A 19,528-nucleotide genomic window follows, 5' to 3' on the forward strand; every position below is an offset into this window, starting at 1 on the left:
TTGGATGTCAAACATTAGGTAATTTTAATATAGTCTTAGAGAGAAAACCTGCTACATTTTTCCATTAGTAGCAAGGGATCTTTTATGTGCACCATCCCAGACAGGATAGCCCATACCACGACATTATAAAATAATATTCACAAATCTTTTAAATGTAGGCGAGGGGAAGGGTACTTTATCTTGGTCCACATTAATCACATTTACAGCAATTAATAATTTGTCATGCAAAAGGCAATATCACTAAAAATAAGCGTATATATATATATATATATATATATATATATATATTATACATAAGATGTCACCAGTATCTTCTCTTGTTTGAGTATCTTAAATTTCTCCCTGCTTCATGCTCATAAATTCAATACTCTGCCGCATGCCATATGTTTTGGGCGTTTTGTTTTTGTTTTTTTTAACTGTGTAATGATTGTTATTTTGTTGGTTTTGCATTTTTGAGATAATTTGGAGAATTTTTTTTTATTTTTTTTTATCACCCAGAGCTATCCCGGACTCAGTGTCCACACTCAACTAAAACAGGTAGTACATGTAATTCCAAGTAAAACAAAGAACAAGTGGATAACAAAATTTATTACCTAATTATGTTAACTGGTTAATACATTATACAGGTTAGATGTAGAAACTCTATCCTCAAATTCAACAAACACTAGATTAACACATTAAAAGTATTATAGCTAACTAAAGATATTTTAGAATTCACTACAGCATAAAGATCAATTGTAACCACAGATTCTACCATATAACTAATTTATGGATCATAAATGGGGATTTTGGTACTTTGGAAGCGACAAGCGGTGACCTTCTTGGGATTTTTGAGTGGCTAAAATTGTTTCCTTGCTAGGTTATCCAAATAGCTTATTGTTATCAGCCAACTTTTGTGCTTCTATCATCAAATGCACCATTCATTGCAAAAAGTGCCATTAGCCGCTCTACTAAGTTAAAACATGATTTTCACTCTGTTAAAATTACAACAGTGCGTTCATTAGTTCTTTGATTTTCAATGACTACTGCTGCCTCTTAATTTCAGTTGAACATATCGATGTACCAGACAAATAAGAATAAAAAATAATGTAGAGGCCCTACCAAAGTTAAGCTGGACCAAAAATATTAAGGGCTAAATTTACAAAAGTTTTCTTAAACGCATGTTTTAACAGGCTTCGTAAATTTGGCCCTTAATATTTTGGTTTGACTTATACAAGGAGTCGGCTAATACAGGGAAATATATGGTTGTAAATGTATGTAGCTACAGTAGTACACACACGCAAGACCAAAACAGACTTTGTAACTTTGGGTCAGCTAATTTTGTTTGAAATGTTTAGACAAATTGAATTTTTCCTTAGTCAGATGAAACGTGATAAAATAAAAAAAAGAAAGAAAGAAGTGTTTTATTTAACGACGAACTCAACACATTTTATTTACGGTTATATGGCGTCAGACATATGGTTAAGAACCACACAGATTTTGAGAGGAAACCCGCTGTCGCCATTACATGGGCTACTCTTCCGATTAGCAGCAAGGGATCTTTTATTTGCGCTTCCCACAGGCAGGATAGCACAAACCATGGCCTTTTGTTGAACCAGTTATGGATCACTGGTCGGTGCAAGTGGTTTACACCTACCCACTGAGCCTTGCGGAGCACTCACTCAGGGTTTGGAGTCGGTATTTGGATTAAAAAATCCCATGCCTCGACTGGGATCCGAACCCAGTACCTACCAGCCTGTAGACCGATAGCCTGCCACGACGCCACCGAGGCCGGTTGATAAAATAAAGGCACTAGCATTTTGGCAGTGTCAGTGGTGATCAGGGCTTCGATTCACAGAGCTCAGTTAAGCAACATGGCATCATCCTTGCAAGTCTTTTTGTACTGCATTGAGCCATCGCAAAGTTGCGACAATTTAATGAATTAGGCTTAAGGTTAACAACAGCTTAAAATACTATGTTAACTATCCGATCCTGTATGTGGCAAAACTAGTAGCTGGTAGTAAGACACATATATGCATGGTGTTGTAATACACACTGACATCAAGCTGTTACTATCTACACTTCAGCACAGAAAAACATCATGGTTTACTGTTAGTACTTACACAGAGCAACAAGGCACTTCAATATAAGTTTGGCATTTGTGAAGTGAAAATTGGAAACAAATTGTAAAAAAAAGGTTTTGGAAGGGTCAAGTACCGCTTTTACTCTTCCTTGAATATACCCATGCAGTAATAAATTACCCTGGTTTGATAGGTTTATTTCAATAATTGCATTCCTATAAGTATTACACGTCGTTTTGTTTCATTTTTCAAGATCTTTTTAAATACTAGTGTTATTTCGTTGCTGTCAGACCTATATGACCAAACTCAGTTTTGGCAGCATAAAAATGTTTTTGTATTTTTAAAATTGTTTTAGAGTACATGTATCTCTTCTTTGAGATGGCAAATCTTTAGTCCACTGGAAGCAGGCCATTTTGTCATGTGACCATTTGGCTGATATTTATTGGTTGAAAACTTTGAGGCAAAAATATTTGGATTTGGATATTTTCATGTTTCAGTACCAGTAATTAGTAGCATACACCAAATATTATTTATTTATTAACAAAAAGTAAGTTAAAAGTCATTCACTTTTTTCTCCTTTCTGTAAAAAAATTAATTTTGACTGTGGCCATTTCCATCCAACAGTGTCAGTTTTGTTTTTTTGCATCAGTTTTATTTTTTAAATTACATGTTTTAAATTGATTTAAAGTATTTATTGCACACATATATTATGCTTGTCACACCTAAAATAATACTCAAATATTTTTATAATACAAACATTTTATTATGTTTCTATAAAATACTACATTTCCAAATTAACTATTTTCATGCACTACCAATGTATGCCAGAAAAGGCGAGTTTATCACTCCCACCTCTCTCCACACTCGCCTGAAAAGTTTTAGGAGAGCAGAAAATTGCTCGCCTTGCACTATTTCAGGAGAGGGATCCTCCAGCTTGCCTTGATTTTGCTCCTGGTGAAGACTACTACCAGTAAATGTTCACAATAGATAATATAAGTGATGTAAACTAATCTATTACAAACTTGTAAACTAATTTATAGTTTTAAATATATACAATGCATATAATGTATTTGTTACAATATAATAAATATGGCAAATAGAAGACACAAAAAAAAATGTCATGGACTAGGTGGGTTATTCTGAATTCGCTGAATAACTGATAACAATAGAATCTCACTACTCTCGTACCCGGAAGACATACAGATCTACATGTGTATGCCAAAAAACTACTGGGTTTTCAAAATGGCACATGTCATTCCTGTGTGATATAAAAATAGGTTTGACAACTATGGCAACATATTAGATTACAATAAGTATTTACATTATATTCGGTTAACAGAGAAAAAATAGTGAAAAGCCAGTCTGTGTTGCAGACTCAGAATAAAATTCTCATCACCATCATATATAATTAGTACTTGAACAATTCATTAACGTCACTGAATAATGATATATATGTTTTTAAAGACCACATACATAACTCCATATGTTCTTTATTTGTTTTGTTTTTTGGCACCAAAACTCCCACTTTCATGTGACTGGTATATAAAGATCACCAGCACACCTCACTTAGCCACATACCCGATGCCATAGTGTATATTGAAATATATCAGAAATAAATGCTATTTAAATTAATTCTTCAACATGTTAAATATTTCATCATAAAATTACTAACATAGCAAAGAACAATGAAATGTAAACGTTGAATGATAAACGTTATACCACAGATAATGTTAATACCACAAATATCTTTTAGAAAAAATATATAGAAACAATATAGTGTTGACACCCTTCAACAAAAAAGAAACAATACAAAACAAAAACCCCACTGGATCCAGTAATATGCAAATAAAAAGATAGGCCACTTCATGGAGAACCAAAAGAACCAAAATAAATAACAAGTAATGTAAATCATCACTGACAGTCTTCATTAACAGCCTGATTTCACATACAGTAAGCATTTGATGTCACACTGTCATGATGCATTCACGCGTCGAGAAAATGCTTTGTAAAGGAATTACCTTGAAATGGTTTTCATCACAGCATAATTTTTTAAATACCCTCTCCGACACAATGGCATGAAATGTCCTGAATGTGAAGAGCATTCCAGAGTGTTTCACATCAAATACCTTTTTGACCATCCAATGAGATACGTCATCTCGAGCACTATCTGCCCATGTTTGTCATCAAGATGGAAATTGTTGACCACAGTGCTAAAAAGACCAATGTGTTTGCTTGTCATTTCACGACACCTGAAAATGTGGCATGAAACACTTAGGTGGAATCAGGTCTTAAGGGAGCCACAATTGTCAACATTTTTACAAGACTTAAACATATTAATCCTAGCTCACACTTTTAAAATGAGCAAAAAATCTTATAAAAACATTTCCTTACAAAATCTACGTTTATGAAGTACACTTTTAAGAAAGGCAAGGACCTATCAAACAAACAGAAGAAAAAAAGTATGCTTTGTGTGCTCATGACAATGTTAATACTCATAAATTGGTCCTAATTAACCTTGTAACAAAATACTAGAACAATTTTGACCATAACTGGTGCATACATGTATCTCTGACATGTTCAGGAGGTGAAGGGCTCCGAGCTGCTCGTGAACAATTTTATTAGTACCATCTTTTTCTATCATATCACATTCATCTAATGTTCGGCAACACCACACGATAAGAGTACCTCCTATGAGAATAGTTGGTTGCATAGCAACCGATGACATCATAATGTTTGTATTGTTATTCTTATATGAGGCACTCATTATCTTGTGGCATTCATTTACATGTAAAAACCAGTCTAACAAGCATCTGCGATCGTTTACCGTCCTGAACATGCATAAATTTAGTCATTATGGACCTCTATACAGGGCCAAACCACCTCTGGAAAATACTTATTAAATACTGGAAACTGGTCAAGAATTTGACAGATATACTGTATTTGCCTGTGAGCTGTTTCAATATTTTTGAGCATGCAAATGCATCTTAACAATACCATTAGTGACCACTGTATACCCTGAAGTCGTCATACTAAGCCAACAGCAAAAAAGCTGGTGGAACAGCAGGTAGTTTGTTACGGATGGTCGGAAGAGACAGGTACAAATAATGGTTGGAGAGACAAGGATTGGGATGTGGAAGTAGAGAGAAAAAGAAAAGTTGAAAGATAGGAGCTGTCAGATTGAGTAAAAAATTGGAGGGAATTAATGGGAGAAAAAGAAAAGAGGGCCAAATGCAAATCACGGTTTTGATTATTTTGTAATTAGAACACGTTTACTTGATTACAAATGCTTAATTCTGTGAAATGATAAATGACATGAAGAATTAATTTCCAAAAATTGATATACATGTATACTAGTATCCATTTACATAATTTTGAGAAAAACTAATTATTTTTCTGTAACATGACATACCGTAATATATCGAGCAAAGCAGATTTTTAAGATCCTGTTCAATGGAAATAGATCGCTTTATGACTGACACTCAATTGCTGTCATTCTCAGTTGTACTAACATTAGTAAACTTTCACTGTAAACATCAACATATGGAAATTGGCGTGTATCGCATTTTAGAAACTAACTTCATATATCAACCTGTAATTATCCTGAATCTCAATATGGGCTAATACCTTCTTTAAAAATAAAAATTTAATGTTACAGTTGAAATTTATATTCACATATCTTTTAGTATTCATGATATATAATTTCACAATAATGATTATCTATTCCCTCTTAGTACTTTGACTGTCAGTGGCTGAAGGATACCGACAGGAAGGGAACAAAAATGATTATCTAGTTCCTCTTAGTACTTTGACTGTCAGTGGTTGAAGGATACTAACAGGAAGGGAACAAAAATGTATATAATTTCTCAATAATGATTATCTAGTTCCTCTTAGTACTTTGACTGTCAGTGGCTGAAGGATACCAACAGGAAGGGAACAAAAATGATTATCTATTCCCTCTTAGTACTTTGACTGTCAGTGGCTGAAGGATACCAACAGGAAGGGAACAAAAATGATTATCTATTCCCTCTTAGTACTTTGACTGTCAGTGGCTGAAGGATACCGACAGGAAGGGAACAAAAATGTATGAGATAATCCAGACTAGCTCTGGGTAAGCAGAAAATTTCGTCAAATTATTTATTAAACTTCAAAAATAGAAGAAACCAAGTTATTTTGTAACAAAATGTCAATTATTACATAAACCTATTTCACCAAATTAAAATAAAATTGATCAGTTGCTTCTTAAATTTGCATATGGCAAATCTGGCAAGTGTCAGAGCTGCCCTGGATAATAACAGCCAAGATGTAATTAAAATGCAAAAAGCAAAAACATTTTGATAAAAAAAAAAATAGACAATAGTTAACAAGCTAAAAATTAACAAAATATAACAAAGAATAATCAAACATAAAATGAAATAACATTCTGCCTGATATGTTGAAGATATTGTGCATTTAATAATAATAATAATAATAATGCCCCAAAACCTTATAAAACAAACAAAACAAAACAAAAAGAAACCAGTTTGTGAGCGTATAGATCTTTGAGAATACAATACTAGTAGTAGAAATAAATACTTGGGAATTAATAAAATTCCTGCTTATTCAACTTGTATTTAAGAAAAAAACCTAAAAACATATATGTAAGTTTGTATTAATGTATGTATGGAATTTATAAATGTATGGATGGATAGTGTGTGTGTGTGTGTGTATATGTGTGTGTGTATGTGCACGCATAACTGCATGTATTAATGTATGGATGTATGAATGAACATCAAATAAGCCTACCTGCACAATATCAAGTCAAAAAAAACCCACTGCCACCAATCTCATATGAGCAAACACGCAACAATACAAATAAGTAATAAATACTGGTAGAAAAGCGCTGCCTGAGAGCCTAAGAGTTACTAAGATAAAAAATATATATATATTGAAGGCTAGAAAAATTCCTTCTTACTTTCAAAGTCTAAGGAAAATTCTCTTAGCCATTTTGATTTTCCTATCAAAGTTGTCCGTAAGATAATATCTTTTCAGAATAAATGTGCTGTATTTGTTATGGACTGCCTAGTTAAGTAGGCAGTCGGATACAAAAACCATTATTATGTGACTGATGGTTTATGTTCTGTATTGATTACAACCAAGTTAAATAGTTTTACTGTTAGTTAGTTTTATCAATATTCCAGTGTACATCAATTTGTTTTCCTCACAAATATGGAGAAAGTTGCTTCTTTTGTAAAACAAATAATAATAATAATTATATTTTGATTTTTATCATTAGAGAAATGCAAAATTCTTATGGTTCTTTGCAAATATTGCAAATTTTAGAAAAAGATTAATATACTGAATAAAAATTCAAGACATAAAAACCATACCCAAAATACTGCAACCAATGAATATAAGTATTTAAATATATTGTAATAAATTAATAGAAAGATTTGTTAAATAAATATAACATTGACCAAAAATTGTTTTAAAATGGCAAGAAAATATAGAAAATGAAAAATAAGTTTTAAATATCAGACTACAGTTTATATAACTGTATGTTTAACTATAATATAAATAACTCCTTTGATACAGTGATGTTCTAATCTCTTGATTGTTTCTCCTGCTCAAAGACGTATTATTAAGTTGATTAGTTTTCCTTCGACAAGAACATTTTCCGCAGCATCTGTTTCTTGCGATATGAGGCTGCAACATTCTGTAACACAAAGAAAAGCAACTTTAAACAACACCATTAGGAAAGCAATATTAAACAACAGCCAACTCAGAGATGCTCACTGTCCAACACCGAAAAACACAGAAGAAAAACTTTATAGAGACCAGGAATCCCTCCTTGTCACTGTGAGATTCATCCTGGCTGCAAACATCTCCCTGTGGTATCATTACAAGAAGGAATGGAAAGAAGAAACAACATCCCAGCATATTTATTTTTCAATTATATTTAACGTGTTTATATCCAATTAAGTTTTAAACACGCTGTCCTTGGCACACACCTCAGCTATCTGGGCTGTCTGTCCAGGACAGTAAGTTAGTAGTTAGTCAGAGAGGAGTCGGTATAAATGAAAATAAAAATTTAGGTTTCCAGATAACGGGCCCAGTATAATTTAGATTAATAGACTGTAACACTGACCTCTTTAATGAGTGCTTGTTTAGACTGGTATTCCACCCGCGCCATCTCCACCTCCACCCATCTAGGTACGTCTGGGATGAAGAATGCAACCGCTGCCTTCACAGCTAATACCACATGCTGGAAATAATAAATGAAAGAAAAATGATTGTTTTATGTAATGATAGAGCCCATACTAATAAAACATTTAGTGTATAGACTCGATCTTTAATGAAAAAAGAAAGAAAGAAAGAAATGTTTTATTTAATGACGCACTCAACACATTTTATTTACGGTTATATGGCGTAAGACATATGGTTAAGGACCACACAGATTTTGAGAGGAAACCCGCTGTCGCCACTACATGGACTACTCTTTCCGATTAGCAGCAAGGGATCTTTTATTTGCACTTCCCACAGGCAGGATAGCACAAACCATGGCCTTTGTTGAACCAGTTATGGATCACTGGTCGGTGCAAGTGGTTTACACCTACCCATTGAGCCTTGTGGAGCACTCACTCAGGGTTTGGAGTCGGTATCTGGATTAAAAATCCCATGCCTCGACTGGGATCCAAACCCAGTACCTACCAGCCTGTAGACCGATGACCTAACCACGACGCCACCGAGGCCGGTGGATTATACATAGAGGATACTCCCCCGAGTGTCTTGTGATATAATTTATCAGCACGAGTTGATAAAAGTAGGAAATCCCAGGCTTGCCGAGAATTTTATACTTTTATCAACGAGTGCTGATAAATTATGATATCACAAGACACGAAGGGGGTATTCTTTTTATTATCCTTTATCACTCTTTTCATTTGCGACAGTTGTAAACAATATCAGTAATGTGGGTTGAATGTCAGCGGCAGACTCGTTAACTAGCAGAACGACAGTTGCCTGACGTCACTAATGGTAGGTTTAGCGCTGAAACAAACACAGTGTTGTAACAAAACATTGTCTTGTGATTAAAATTTGACCAATCAAGATTATAAGAAGCGATATCTCCTGCGGAGATGTCACAAATTATAATGCCAATGATATCTCCTACAAAAGCCTTTAATGGATGATAATGTGCATATTGGAAGGCTGTCCTGCTATGGTCCACCCTAAAGGACGGTACCATGGTTACATTATATGGACCTGCTCTCAATATGGCTGACACCATATAACCATAAATAAAATGTGTTGAGTGTGTCGTTAAATAAACTATTTCCTTGCTCTCCATATGGCTTTATTATTATGTATTGTGGTAATAAAGATCTGCGGCCATTTACATCCAAATTATTGTTAAGTCGTTTGTTATTATTGAAAATATCTTAAAATTAAAATAAAAACATTTAATAAAAGTCAACATGTACAAATTTCAAAATAAGTTGTGGGTGAAATTGAAATGATTCAATTACATTTTGTCTTCCAAATAAAAAAAATTGTGTTTGTTCAAAATGATTACACTCCACCAAAAAATTGTCAACCACCAGTGTACATTGACAGTATTCACACTGCGGTGGAGGATCCTTCAAGAAAATTAGAAAAGAAAAATAAATTTTACAGACTACAGTTTTGTTTTGTTTAACTATAATATAAATAACTCCCACTAGAGCACATCCATTTATTTATCATCGGCTACTGGATGTCAAACATTTGGTAATGCTTGTGACATATATTTAAGAGATGAAACCCTTTAAATTTTTCCATTAGTATCATTACAATGGAAAGAAAAAATAGCATATTTATTTTTCAATTAATTTAACGGTTTATATCCAATTAAGTTTTAAACACGCCGTCCTTGGCACACACCTCAGCTATCTGGGCTGTCTGTCCAGGACAGTAAGTTAGTAGTTAGTCAGAGAGGAGTCGGTATAAATGAAAATAAAAATTTAGGTTTCCAGATAACGGGCCCAGTGGATGACCTCAATGAGTTTGTTTAGATGGTATTCCAATCTCCAAAAGGTACGTCAGAGTGCAACCGCTGCCCCGAACATGCTGGAAATAATAAAAATGCCCTGGTCTACAATGCCTTGCCTAATTTCTAGGGAAATCACTATGTATATTATATTGCACCTACAACCCCTGGGAATTCACTACATGTGACAACATCTGGTTTGGTACGATCAATCTCATCACCAGATGGAAATTTTATGTATTACTTGTATCACCTGCATGCATGTCGTGCTGCAGTAGCCAATGTAGTATGCCATATTGCATGGTTTGCACTTGCTATGCTCAATGAAGTTAAATCTGCACAAACTATTTGAAATAAACCTATTGCGAGAAACCTCAATGTCAACAGTATTTGCTGCATGTTTACAAGTTATAAATTATCACAGAAGATAATTTCCATATTCACACCTTCCTTTGAAAAATTTAAATCGTTGCAGGAATTCATCTTCAATGTATGCATCAAACAGATCAAACTGTACCTTAAAAACATGTGGCACCTTAAGAATATGGCAATTTTATTGCAAGAATTCAAGATTGTCAATATCTAAGTCAGCTATATTTCCATGGATCAAGACCTTAAACGCCCGATTTCGAGGTTTACCTTGAACCTGGTTTAAGAAAATTTGGATCCAAGATTCAAATTTGATTTGCTACGAAAAATGAGAATTTCAGCTGAGCTGAGTTTGAATAGAGTTTAAACAGCAAATCAGGTTTAAACCGGCGATGAGAAATCGGCCTTAAAAGTTTTATAAGCATGGGGCCTGAATGTCAAACACTTGGTATTTCTGACAATCTTAAAAAAAACCTGCTAAGTTTTTTTTCCATTAGCAGAAAGGGATCTTTTATGTGACCTTTCCCACTACAAACAGGACAGTATAAACAAATGACATCAGCTAAAGCCTAATGTACACAACAGAGCAAATAAATGTTTTCCCAAAACAAAAATGTGGTTTTGTATATTTGTTTTACAGTCTGTGTTGCTGGAATGCAATAAAAAAAAAAAAAAGTGTTGCACCTGTTTAGCTAAACATGTTTAGCGATTCAAACCATGCTTGATTTCAAAAACACATTTAGGGAAAACATGTTTTTACTCAGGTATGCAACTGGCTTTTACAGTGCAATGAAATGCAAACACCAGTAAAATGCAAACACCAGTAAAATACTCGCCTGTAATTTACTTTCACTTTGGGAACATGCTGTCACAAAGGCAACTTTCCAAACTAGCAGTAAAAGGTTGGTGTGTGCACGTTTCCAGAGAAAACAACACACGCACACAAAAAAGAAGAGAAATATTTGTGTGACGACATCTCAGCACATTTTAAACTTCAGGTATATGGTATCTTCTTCTTATACTTATTTCTGTGCTTATATCCAATTAAGGTTCAAGCACGCTGTCCTGGGCACACACCTCAGCTATCTGGGCTGTGTGTCCAGGACAGTGGGTTAGTGGTATGTTGTTAGTGACAGAGACGTTGGTGTAGTGGTCTTACATCTACCCATGGAGTTGTGAAAACTCGCTCTGGGTGAGAGCCAGTACTGGGGTGCAAACCCAGTACCTACCAGCCTTTTGTTCGATGACTTAACCACGACACCACCGAAGCCGGTTATATGGTGTCTAACATCTAACATGTAGTCCTTTTTTAACACCTGGCCTAGTGCATATAAAACTTATAGAGTCTAAACTCGAGACTCTAATAGAGTCTGAGACAGTAACGTCATGACAACGCCATACAAATTGCATGCGTGTGACGTTATTTGAGGTCGAGTCTGGACTCTTAAAAGTTTTATAAGCATAGGCCCTGGTCTATAGTGAGAGATGAAACCTGTTGCCAACACATATGCTACTCATACCACAAGGAACTGAGAGATCTTTTATAAGTACTTTCCCACAGACAGGACAGTACATACCACAACCTTTGATTTATCACTCATGGTTGGGATGGAGAAAAATCTGGGTCTATCAAGTGTGATCGATCCTACAACCCATCGCACCTCAAGCAAGAGCTCTACCACTGAGCAACATCCTGTCCTAAGAAAAAGAAAGAAAAAAGTTAAAGTATGTTTTGTTTAATGACACCACTAGAGCACATTGATTTATTAATCATTGGCTATTGGATGTCAAACATTTGGTAATTCTGACATTTGGTCTTGGAGAGGAAACGTTATAGAAAGTTATAGTATGTTTGGAGAGGAAACGTTATAGAAAGTTATAGTATGTTTTGTTTAATGACACCACTAGAGCACACTGATTTATTAATCATTGGCTATTGGATGTCAAACATTTGGTAATTCAGACATTTGGTCTTGGAGAGGAAACGTTATAGAAAGTTATAGTATGTTTTGTTTAATGACACCACTAGAGCACACTGATTTATTAATTATTGGCTACTGGATGTCAAACATTTGGTAATTCAGACATTTGGAGAGGAAACGTTATAGAAAGTTATAGTATGTTTGGAGAGGAAACGTTATAGAAAGTTATAGTATGTTTTGTTTAATGACACCACTAGAGCACACTGATTTATTAATCATTGGCTACTGGATGTCAAACATTTGGTAATTCTGACATTTGGTCTTGGAGAGGAAATGTTATAGAAAGTTAGTCTGTTTTGTTTAATGACACCACTAGAGCACATTGATTTATTGATCATTGGTTATTGGTAATTCTGATATTTGGTTTTCGAGAGGAAACCTGCTACATTTTTCTATTAGTAGCAAGTGATCTTTTATATGCACCATCCCACAGCACATACCACAGCCTTTGACACACCAGTCGTGGTGCACTGGCTGAACAAGAAATAACCTAATGGGGATCAATCGTATACCGATTGCGCATAAGGCGAGCACTTTTCCACTGGGCTATGTCCTGCCCCAGAAAAGAAAGAAACACTGGTAATATTATTCTTAAGAAGGAAGGAAATGTTTTATTTAACGACGCACTCAACACATTTTATTTACGGTTATATGGCATCAAACATATGGTTAAGGACCACACAGATATTGAGAGAGGAAACCCACTGTCGCCACTTCATGGGCTACTCTTCGACTAGCAGCAAGGGATCTTTTATATGCACCATCCCACAGACAGGGTAGTACATACCACGGCCTTTGTTACACCAGTCGTGGAGCACTGGCTGGAACGAGAAATAGCCCAATGGGTCCACCGACGGGGATCGATCCTGGACCGACCGTGCATCAAGCAAATGCTTTACCACTGGGCTACGTCCTGCCCCTTTATCGTTAAGAATGACAACAGCTAACATTCCCATTACCATTTCATCCAGCTACACAGTTCAACAGGAAACACTGTGATTTCTCTCGGACTTACCTCGACTGCGACGAAGATGAGCACCATGTTGACAGTGCTCATTGAGGATGGCATCAAGTGTTGAACCTCCGGGTCCATCCCGATGAGGGCGCAGTTCGTTATCACCGATATCAGACCTATCACCTCAAAGGCAATCTGAAATATATACATCACAGAAGCATTCAGTACATGTGTTATCAAGAGCACACATACAGTGATAAGTGACTGGTTGAATGTGGCCTGGTGCTTATAAAACTTTTAGAATCTAGACTCAAGAAAGACTCTAATAGAGTCTGGGACACTAATGTCATGACAACGTCATACAAACTGTATGCGTGTGATGTCAGGTAAAGGGTAAGGGTGACAGGGCTAGCTCTGGGCGATCACAAATGTAAAACCAGGGAACATTTTTGTTTTCAAAATCTTGCTTAGCAATATCTCTGGTCAACTGAAAATTGATTAGCAACTACTGTTTTAATGTTTTAAATTTGAAACTCGCGACGCGATACTGAACAAAATGTTCCCTGAAAACCTATAGCTATTTTCCCACCAAATATCAATTATTATTAAAAATCTGCCAAATTAAAATTGTAAAGTTTGCCAATTGTTTTTAAAATCCGCAACTGGCAGAGTTATAAGTAACCTGGTAGTCTGCCAAGCCACCATCAATTTGAGAAAAATGTGTATCTTTCTAACACAAAACATTTTAGTGCAGATTGTCTTCTACCAATTTAAAAAAAAAAAACTTAAACTAAAAGTAACAACAGATATAAAAACATTTGATAGAAGATATATTGTACTAAAACATTCCATACTCAACAATAAAAAAAGTCTTACAATAAATGCTTTACTGGGTCAAAATGTATTGAAAATGCCCATTAAGTTCACTTTACTGCTTGTAAATATTGGTTTTTGTAGTGAAGTAATGTGTTAGAATCTTGATTATCATAAGGCGGGGTTATACTATATACTATTATATAATACCGATAGATCATGAAAATATATGTGACAATTTGAGGACTAGTTAAATTTGATACGAGCCAATAAAAGTTAGTTTTAAAGGCCATGCAATTTTAGACACAAAAAAACCCTTGTAATCCTAACAACTTTGCCTTTAGGTTAAATTGTGAATTAGTCAAATGAGAATACTGTAAATCAGGAAATGTTAGCGAGCATAAAATGTTAGCGAATTCAGCGAGGCCATGCAAGACGCTAGTATTTCATGACACTAAATTTAAAGACACCTACAACCAGGGCTTCTAGATTATGGTAGCCCCACTCCCATGGCTAGTGATATTCAGTGTTGGGCTAGTAAATAATTACTATAACTAGCCCGATGGCTAGTGGGAAAAAAACCTGGTCAAATGCAGCATGTACATATTTTGTTTTGTAAATATGAACATCCTGCCCCTCTCTTTCCACCCCAATCTAAGGATTTTTAAACTAAGCTCCCTATTTAGGTGACATATCTGATTATTAGTAGTAGTAAAATTGTATTTATTTAAAGTAGGGCTAGTGAATTTTTAATCATGGCTAGTACATTTTAAAAATCATTGAACCCATGGCTACAACACACTGTTCCAAAAAACTTTTGTGTGTTTGATTTGTCTGTGATTAATTGAAGGCACATACCATTGATTAAACCAAAAGGATAGTAAACAACACTAGTTAGCAAAGAAAAAAAGAAAGAAGTGTTTTATTTAACGACGCACTCAACACATTTTATTTACGGTTATATGGCATCAGACATATGGTTAAGGACCACACAGATTTTTTTAGAGGAAACCCGCTGTCGCCACATAGGCTACTCTTTTATGACAGGCAGCAAGGGATCTTTTATTTGCGCTTCCCACAGGCAGGATAGCACAAACCATGGCCTTTGTTGAACCAGTTATGGATCACTGGTCGGTGCAAGTGGTTTACACCTACCCATTGAGCCTTGCGGAGCACTCACTCAGGGTTTGGAGTCGGTATCTGGATTAAAAATGCCATGCCTCGACTGGGATCCGAACCCAGTACCTACAAGCCAGTTGACCGATGGCATGCCACGACGCCACCGAGGCCGGTACACTAGTTAGCATGCACGTTATTGCAATTTTCTACTAAATTCAAGATGTCTGTAAGCTGCATTACTTCAAAAACATTATTTCAGCTGATTCTACAACTTTTTTTTAGTTTCTGATATAACCTCGCTAAAGTTCTATGTCGCTAATATGTCAATTATTTGGATTGCGCTAAATGTTAAGGTCGCTAATATTTTAAGATTAAATTTACAGTATATATGAAATTTTCCATTCACCTGCCAGGCCCCAATACCAGAAGCAGACTCTGCGAATGGTCTCTGAAAGATGCGGCACATTTTGAAGGCGTCTGTTCGAATCTCGGTAATGTTGTTCAGCAGGGCCCACAGAGCAGCCAATGGGAAGGCAGAGGAGAAGAGGAACACGTAGCCGAACTGCAGGAACAGCTCCAAGTATTCGTCCATTGTGCCCTGATTAAGTATAACAAATAAAAATAAAATGATACTATCTGATCAACTGGTTTTGTTTATACTTCTTGAGACTGTCTTTGTCAGAAAAATATTAAATTGTTTCACCATGAAGAATTATTTTAAATGCTTACTGAATTATTAAACAATTCAACTGCTCATTGCTAGTGATGAACAAATGGGATGGATATGGATGTGGATGTGGATTGGAATGGAGATGAGATGTGGATGTGGATGTGGATGTGGATGTGGATGAGGATGTGGATGGGAATGTGGATGTGGATGTGGATGTGGATGTGGATGCGGGTAGGAATGGGGATGCGGATTGAGATGTGGATGTGGATGCAGATGGGGATGCGGATGTGGATGGGATGTGGATGTGGATGTGGATGTGGATGGGACAGGGATGGGACATGGATGGGATGGGATGGGATGGGATGGCATGGGATGGGGAATGGGATGGAACAGGACAGGGTTGGGATGGGGTGGGAAGGGATGGGATAGGTTGGGGATGGGGATGGAGATGGGATGGAAGGATGGATAGCTATTCATTGCTAAACAAGCATTCTGAGAGAAAGTAAAGTTTGTTTTATTTAACGACGCCGCTAGAGCACATTGATTTTTTTATCTTATCATCAGCTATTGGACGTCAAACATATGGTCATTCTGACACTGTTTTTAGAGGAAACCCGCTGTCGCCACATAGGCTATTCTTATTACGACAGGCAGCAAGGGATCTTTTATTTGTGCTTCCCACAGGCAGGATAGCACAAACCATGGCCTTTGTTGAACCAGTTATGGATCACTGGTCGGTGCAAGTGGTTTACACCTACCCATTGAGCCTTGCGGTGCACTCACTCAGGGTTTGGAGTCGGTATCTCGATTAAAAATCCCATGCCTCGACTGGGATCTGAACCCAGTACCTACCAGCCTGTAGACCGATGGCCTGCCACGACGCCACCGAGGCCGGTACATTCTGAGAGAACTGCTAAAGCAATACATGTTCCCTACCGAACCTAAGAATGTTTTGTATCTCCTAAGTTCAAGGGCAATGGTTAAATTGCCATGAAAGTCAAACATGATCTGTAACAGTACATGATAAAGCTATAAAAAAAATTTCAGCTCAATATCTCAAGGCTTTCTGAAAAAAAAGTGCGGAAAACAAATTTTTATATCTCCTAAGTTCAAGGGCCATAACTCCGTCAAAAATGGTTAAATCGCCACGAAAGTCAAACTTGATCTGTATCAGTTAATGATAAAGTTATATACAAAAATTCAGCTCAATATCTCAAGGCATTCTAAAAAGACATCTGCAAAACTATATGTGAGACAGACGGACAGACAGACATGAAACCTATTGTCCCCTCTAGTTGGACCGGTAGGGGACTAATACTAGCATGGGATTTTATTACAACCACAGAAGATGGCATACACCCTGACTTTCTGCACTAAGTACATAAATAACCCCAGTACCTCATACTGATCCATGGTGGACTCGAGGCTGGCCTGTTTCTGAACTGTGTAGTCGACCTCGGGCGTTCCTTCACCGGTCTTGAAAGATGCTGCTTTCTTCATGGCTCTCTCCATTTGCTGGGATCGCCGCTTCACGAAAAAGAATGGCACCATTGCCTCTTTGATCTGACCAGTCACTTGAGACGTAATCAGCAAACATGCCAGATGCTGTATTTTAAAAAAATTAAAAAAATTATACATTTAAAGCACAGCTCATCGTTAAAGGGAAGCTATCACTCTAGCTTCCCATCTGTAATTCTTTTTTTAATAATCTGGGCCCGTTCCACGAAGCAATCTTAGCCCTAAGATCGCTTCGTGGAACGGGGCCCTGGTCTTTATCCCCATTGCTGTAATAAAATAAACAAATTAAGCATTTCATTTCATTTCAACTTATTTTCGTGCTTATATCCAATTAAGGTTCACTGTTTGAGGGAAGCTATCACTCTTGCTCCCCATCACTCCACTGAAATGAGTTCCAGAAGAATAATTTTTAGCTCCCTTTAGCATGTCAATTTATATGGTGCGAGTGCGAATAATTTTTACATGCTCATGTACCACTAAAGTTTCGAGCATGTCCATCCCTGGCCTGTCTCTGGATAGCCAGGGGCTTGTCCCGGGACAGAAAAAAATTAGCGGACAATTTTGAAATTTACATCCAAAAATTAAATAGTGGGCCTTTAAAATTCTGATGCGCATCTCTAATATAATTAATAAAGAAAAGTCTACTATTAAATTTGGTCGCTAGATTAGATAATTTATATGGTATCAATGTGGTGATGTCTTAAATGGCTCCCCATAATCTAAGTTAAGGGAGCAATAAATCACTCCCCTCACTGTGATGTCTATTTAAGCTAATTAGTTTCAGAAGTACGTACTATCTTTTTTCAAAACCAGGATGAGTAAAACATTTTAGATTTGACAAAATTGATAACTTGAGCAGAAAGATTTAAGTAATGTGTAATTTAACAATATAAAAAAAAAAAAAAAAAAAAAAAAACATTTATCAAAGAACTGCATGCAAATGTTTTTTAATAAAAAGCTGTTCGTTCGCATTCTTCTGAATCCACCCCATCTTTAAAGTCATGTTTGATATTGACAGCAGTTATTTTCCCAGAAGGTGAAATGGGTAAAAGTCTGTGTCATAAAAATTTCCAATGCATACCCATCAAAATTGTTGGTTGACAATGTTTCAGAAAGGTCAAAACATAGTTTTAAACATTCCTATATGCTTTGTAAAGAATCGGTGACATACAATAGCATCATTATCGATTATCAGTAGTAAGTATGCAATATGGTGATGCTTTTCTCCTTTCATGAAGAAAACCTCCAGATGAAATTGTAGTACTCAGAAAAAACCCCACCCAAAATCCTCATGGAAATGCTATGATGCCCAATTCGGATAGTGAAGGGGAAAATATGGATGATGCTGTATTCGATAAACAAGATAAAGAAGATAAAGTAAGTGAACCTAATGATCAATAAAAGTTTGACACAGATGTCCATAACATCACAAACACCACGCACTAAAAAACACAGCTATACTTACACTACGGAGCAAGGCCCGATCTTGAAGATAAAACGCCACGTAGAACAACGAGATAAAACAGTTGACGAAATCAAACTGCAAGAATCAGACATCAATAATTTGTGTTAAAATTAACCATGTTATGCTTAAATCGCCGAGTTGCAATATTACTCCCCATCTCAGGGCCTGCGCAGACGTGAAAAATGACCATACCATTTTTCAAAGATGGCTGTACCATTTTGTGTGTGTGTGTGTGTGGGTTACATTTGTTTTATCTGTGAAAATGTCCTTACAAGCTATCTGAAAGGCGAGCCGTACCACTATTTTTTACACTGTGCCATCCCTGCATCTGATGGAGTTACAGAACTAATAACCGACAGGCATGTAAGTAAACATGACTTCATTAATTTTAAACAACATTAACTGCTTTAAAAAATCATAAAAGTTTTAAAAACCCATGAAAATAAGACCGCTTTCACATATAAACATTATTTTATTTAATAGTAAACAATTTAAGTAAAAATATGAGTAAAAATTATAAACTTGTATCTACAATGGCATACTTTTTGTCAAAAATTAAACCAATAATCAGTAGG

At 36.0% G+C, this 19,528-nt stretch overlaps 1 protein-coding gene across 2 annotated transcripts in view; it reads right to left on the reverse strand.

The window, feature by feature from the left end:
- Window positions 1–1,782: 1,782 nt before the first annotated feature.
- LOC121388354 (anoctamin-10-like) overlaps window positions 1,783–19,528 on the reverse strand; it is a 35,972-nt gene continuing 18,226 nt past the window's right edge. For both annotated transcript variants that reach the window (XM_041519652.1, XM_041519651.1), the window contains 6 exons: window positions 18,954–19,028; window positions 17,369–17,575; window positions 15,707–15,898; window positions 13,429–13,563; window positions 8,185–8,301; window positions 1,783–7,752 (listed from right to left, as the gene is read on the reverse strand). In XM_041519652.1, coding sequence (XP_041375586.1) covers window positions 7,687–7,752; window positions 8,185–8,301; window positions 13,429–13,563; window positions 15,707–15,898; window positions 17,369–17,575; window positions 18,954–19,028 — 792 coding nt within the window. In that variant the 3' untranslated portion in view covers window positions 1,783–7,686. The remainder of the gene's footprint in view (window positions 7,753–8,184; window positions 8,302–13,428; window positions 13,564–15,706; window positions 15,899–17,368; window positions 17,576–18,953; window positions 19,029–19,528) is intronic.

This window comes from Gigantopelta aegis, chromosome 14 (assembly GCF_016097555.1).
Source record: "Gigantopelta aegis isolate Gae_Host chromosome 14, Gae_host_genome, whole genome shotgun sequence".
In the NCBI taxonomy this organism is placed as follows: domain Eukaryota; kingdom Metazoa; phylum Mollusca; class Gastropoda; order Neomphalida; family Peltospiridae; genus Gigantopelta; species Gigantopelta aegis.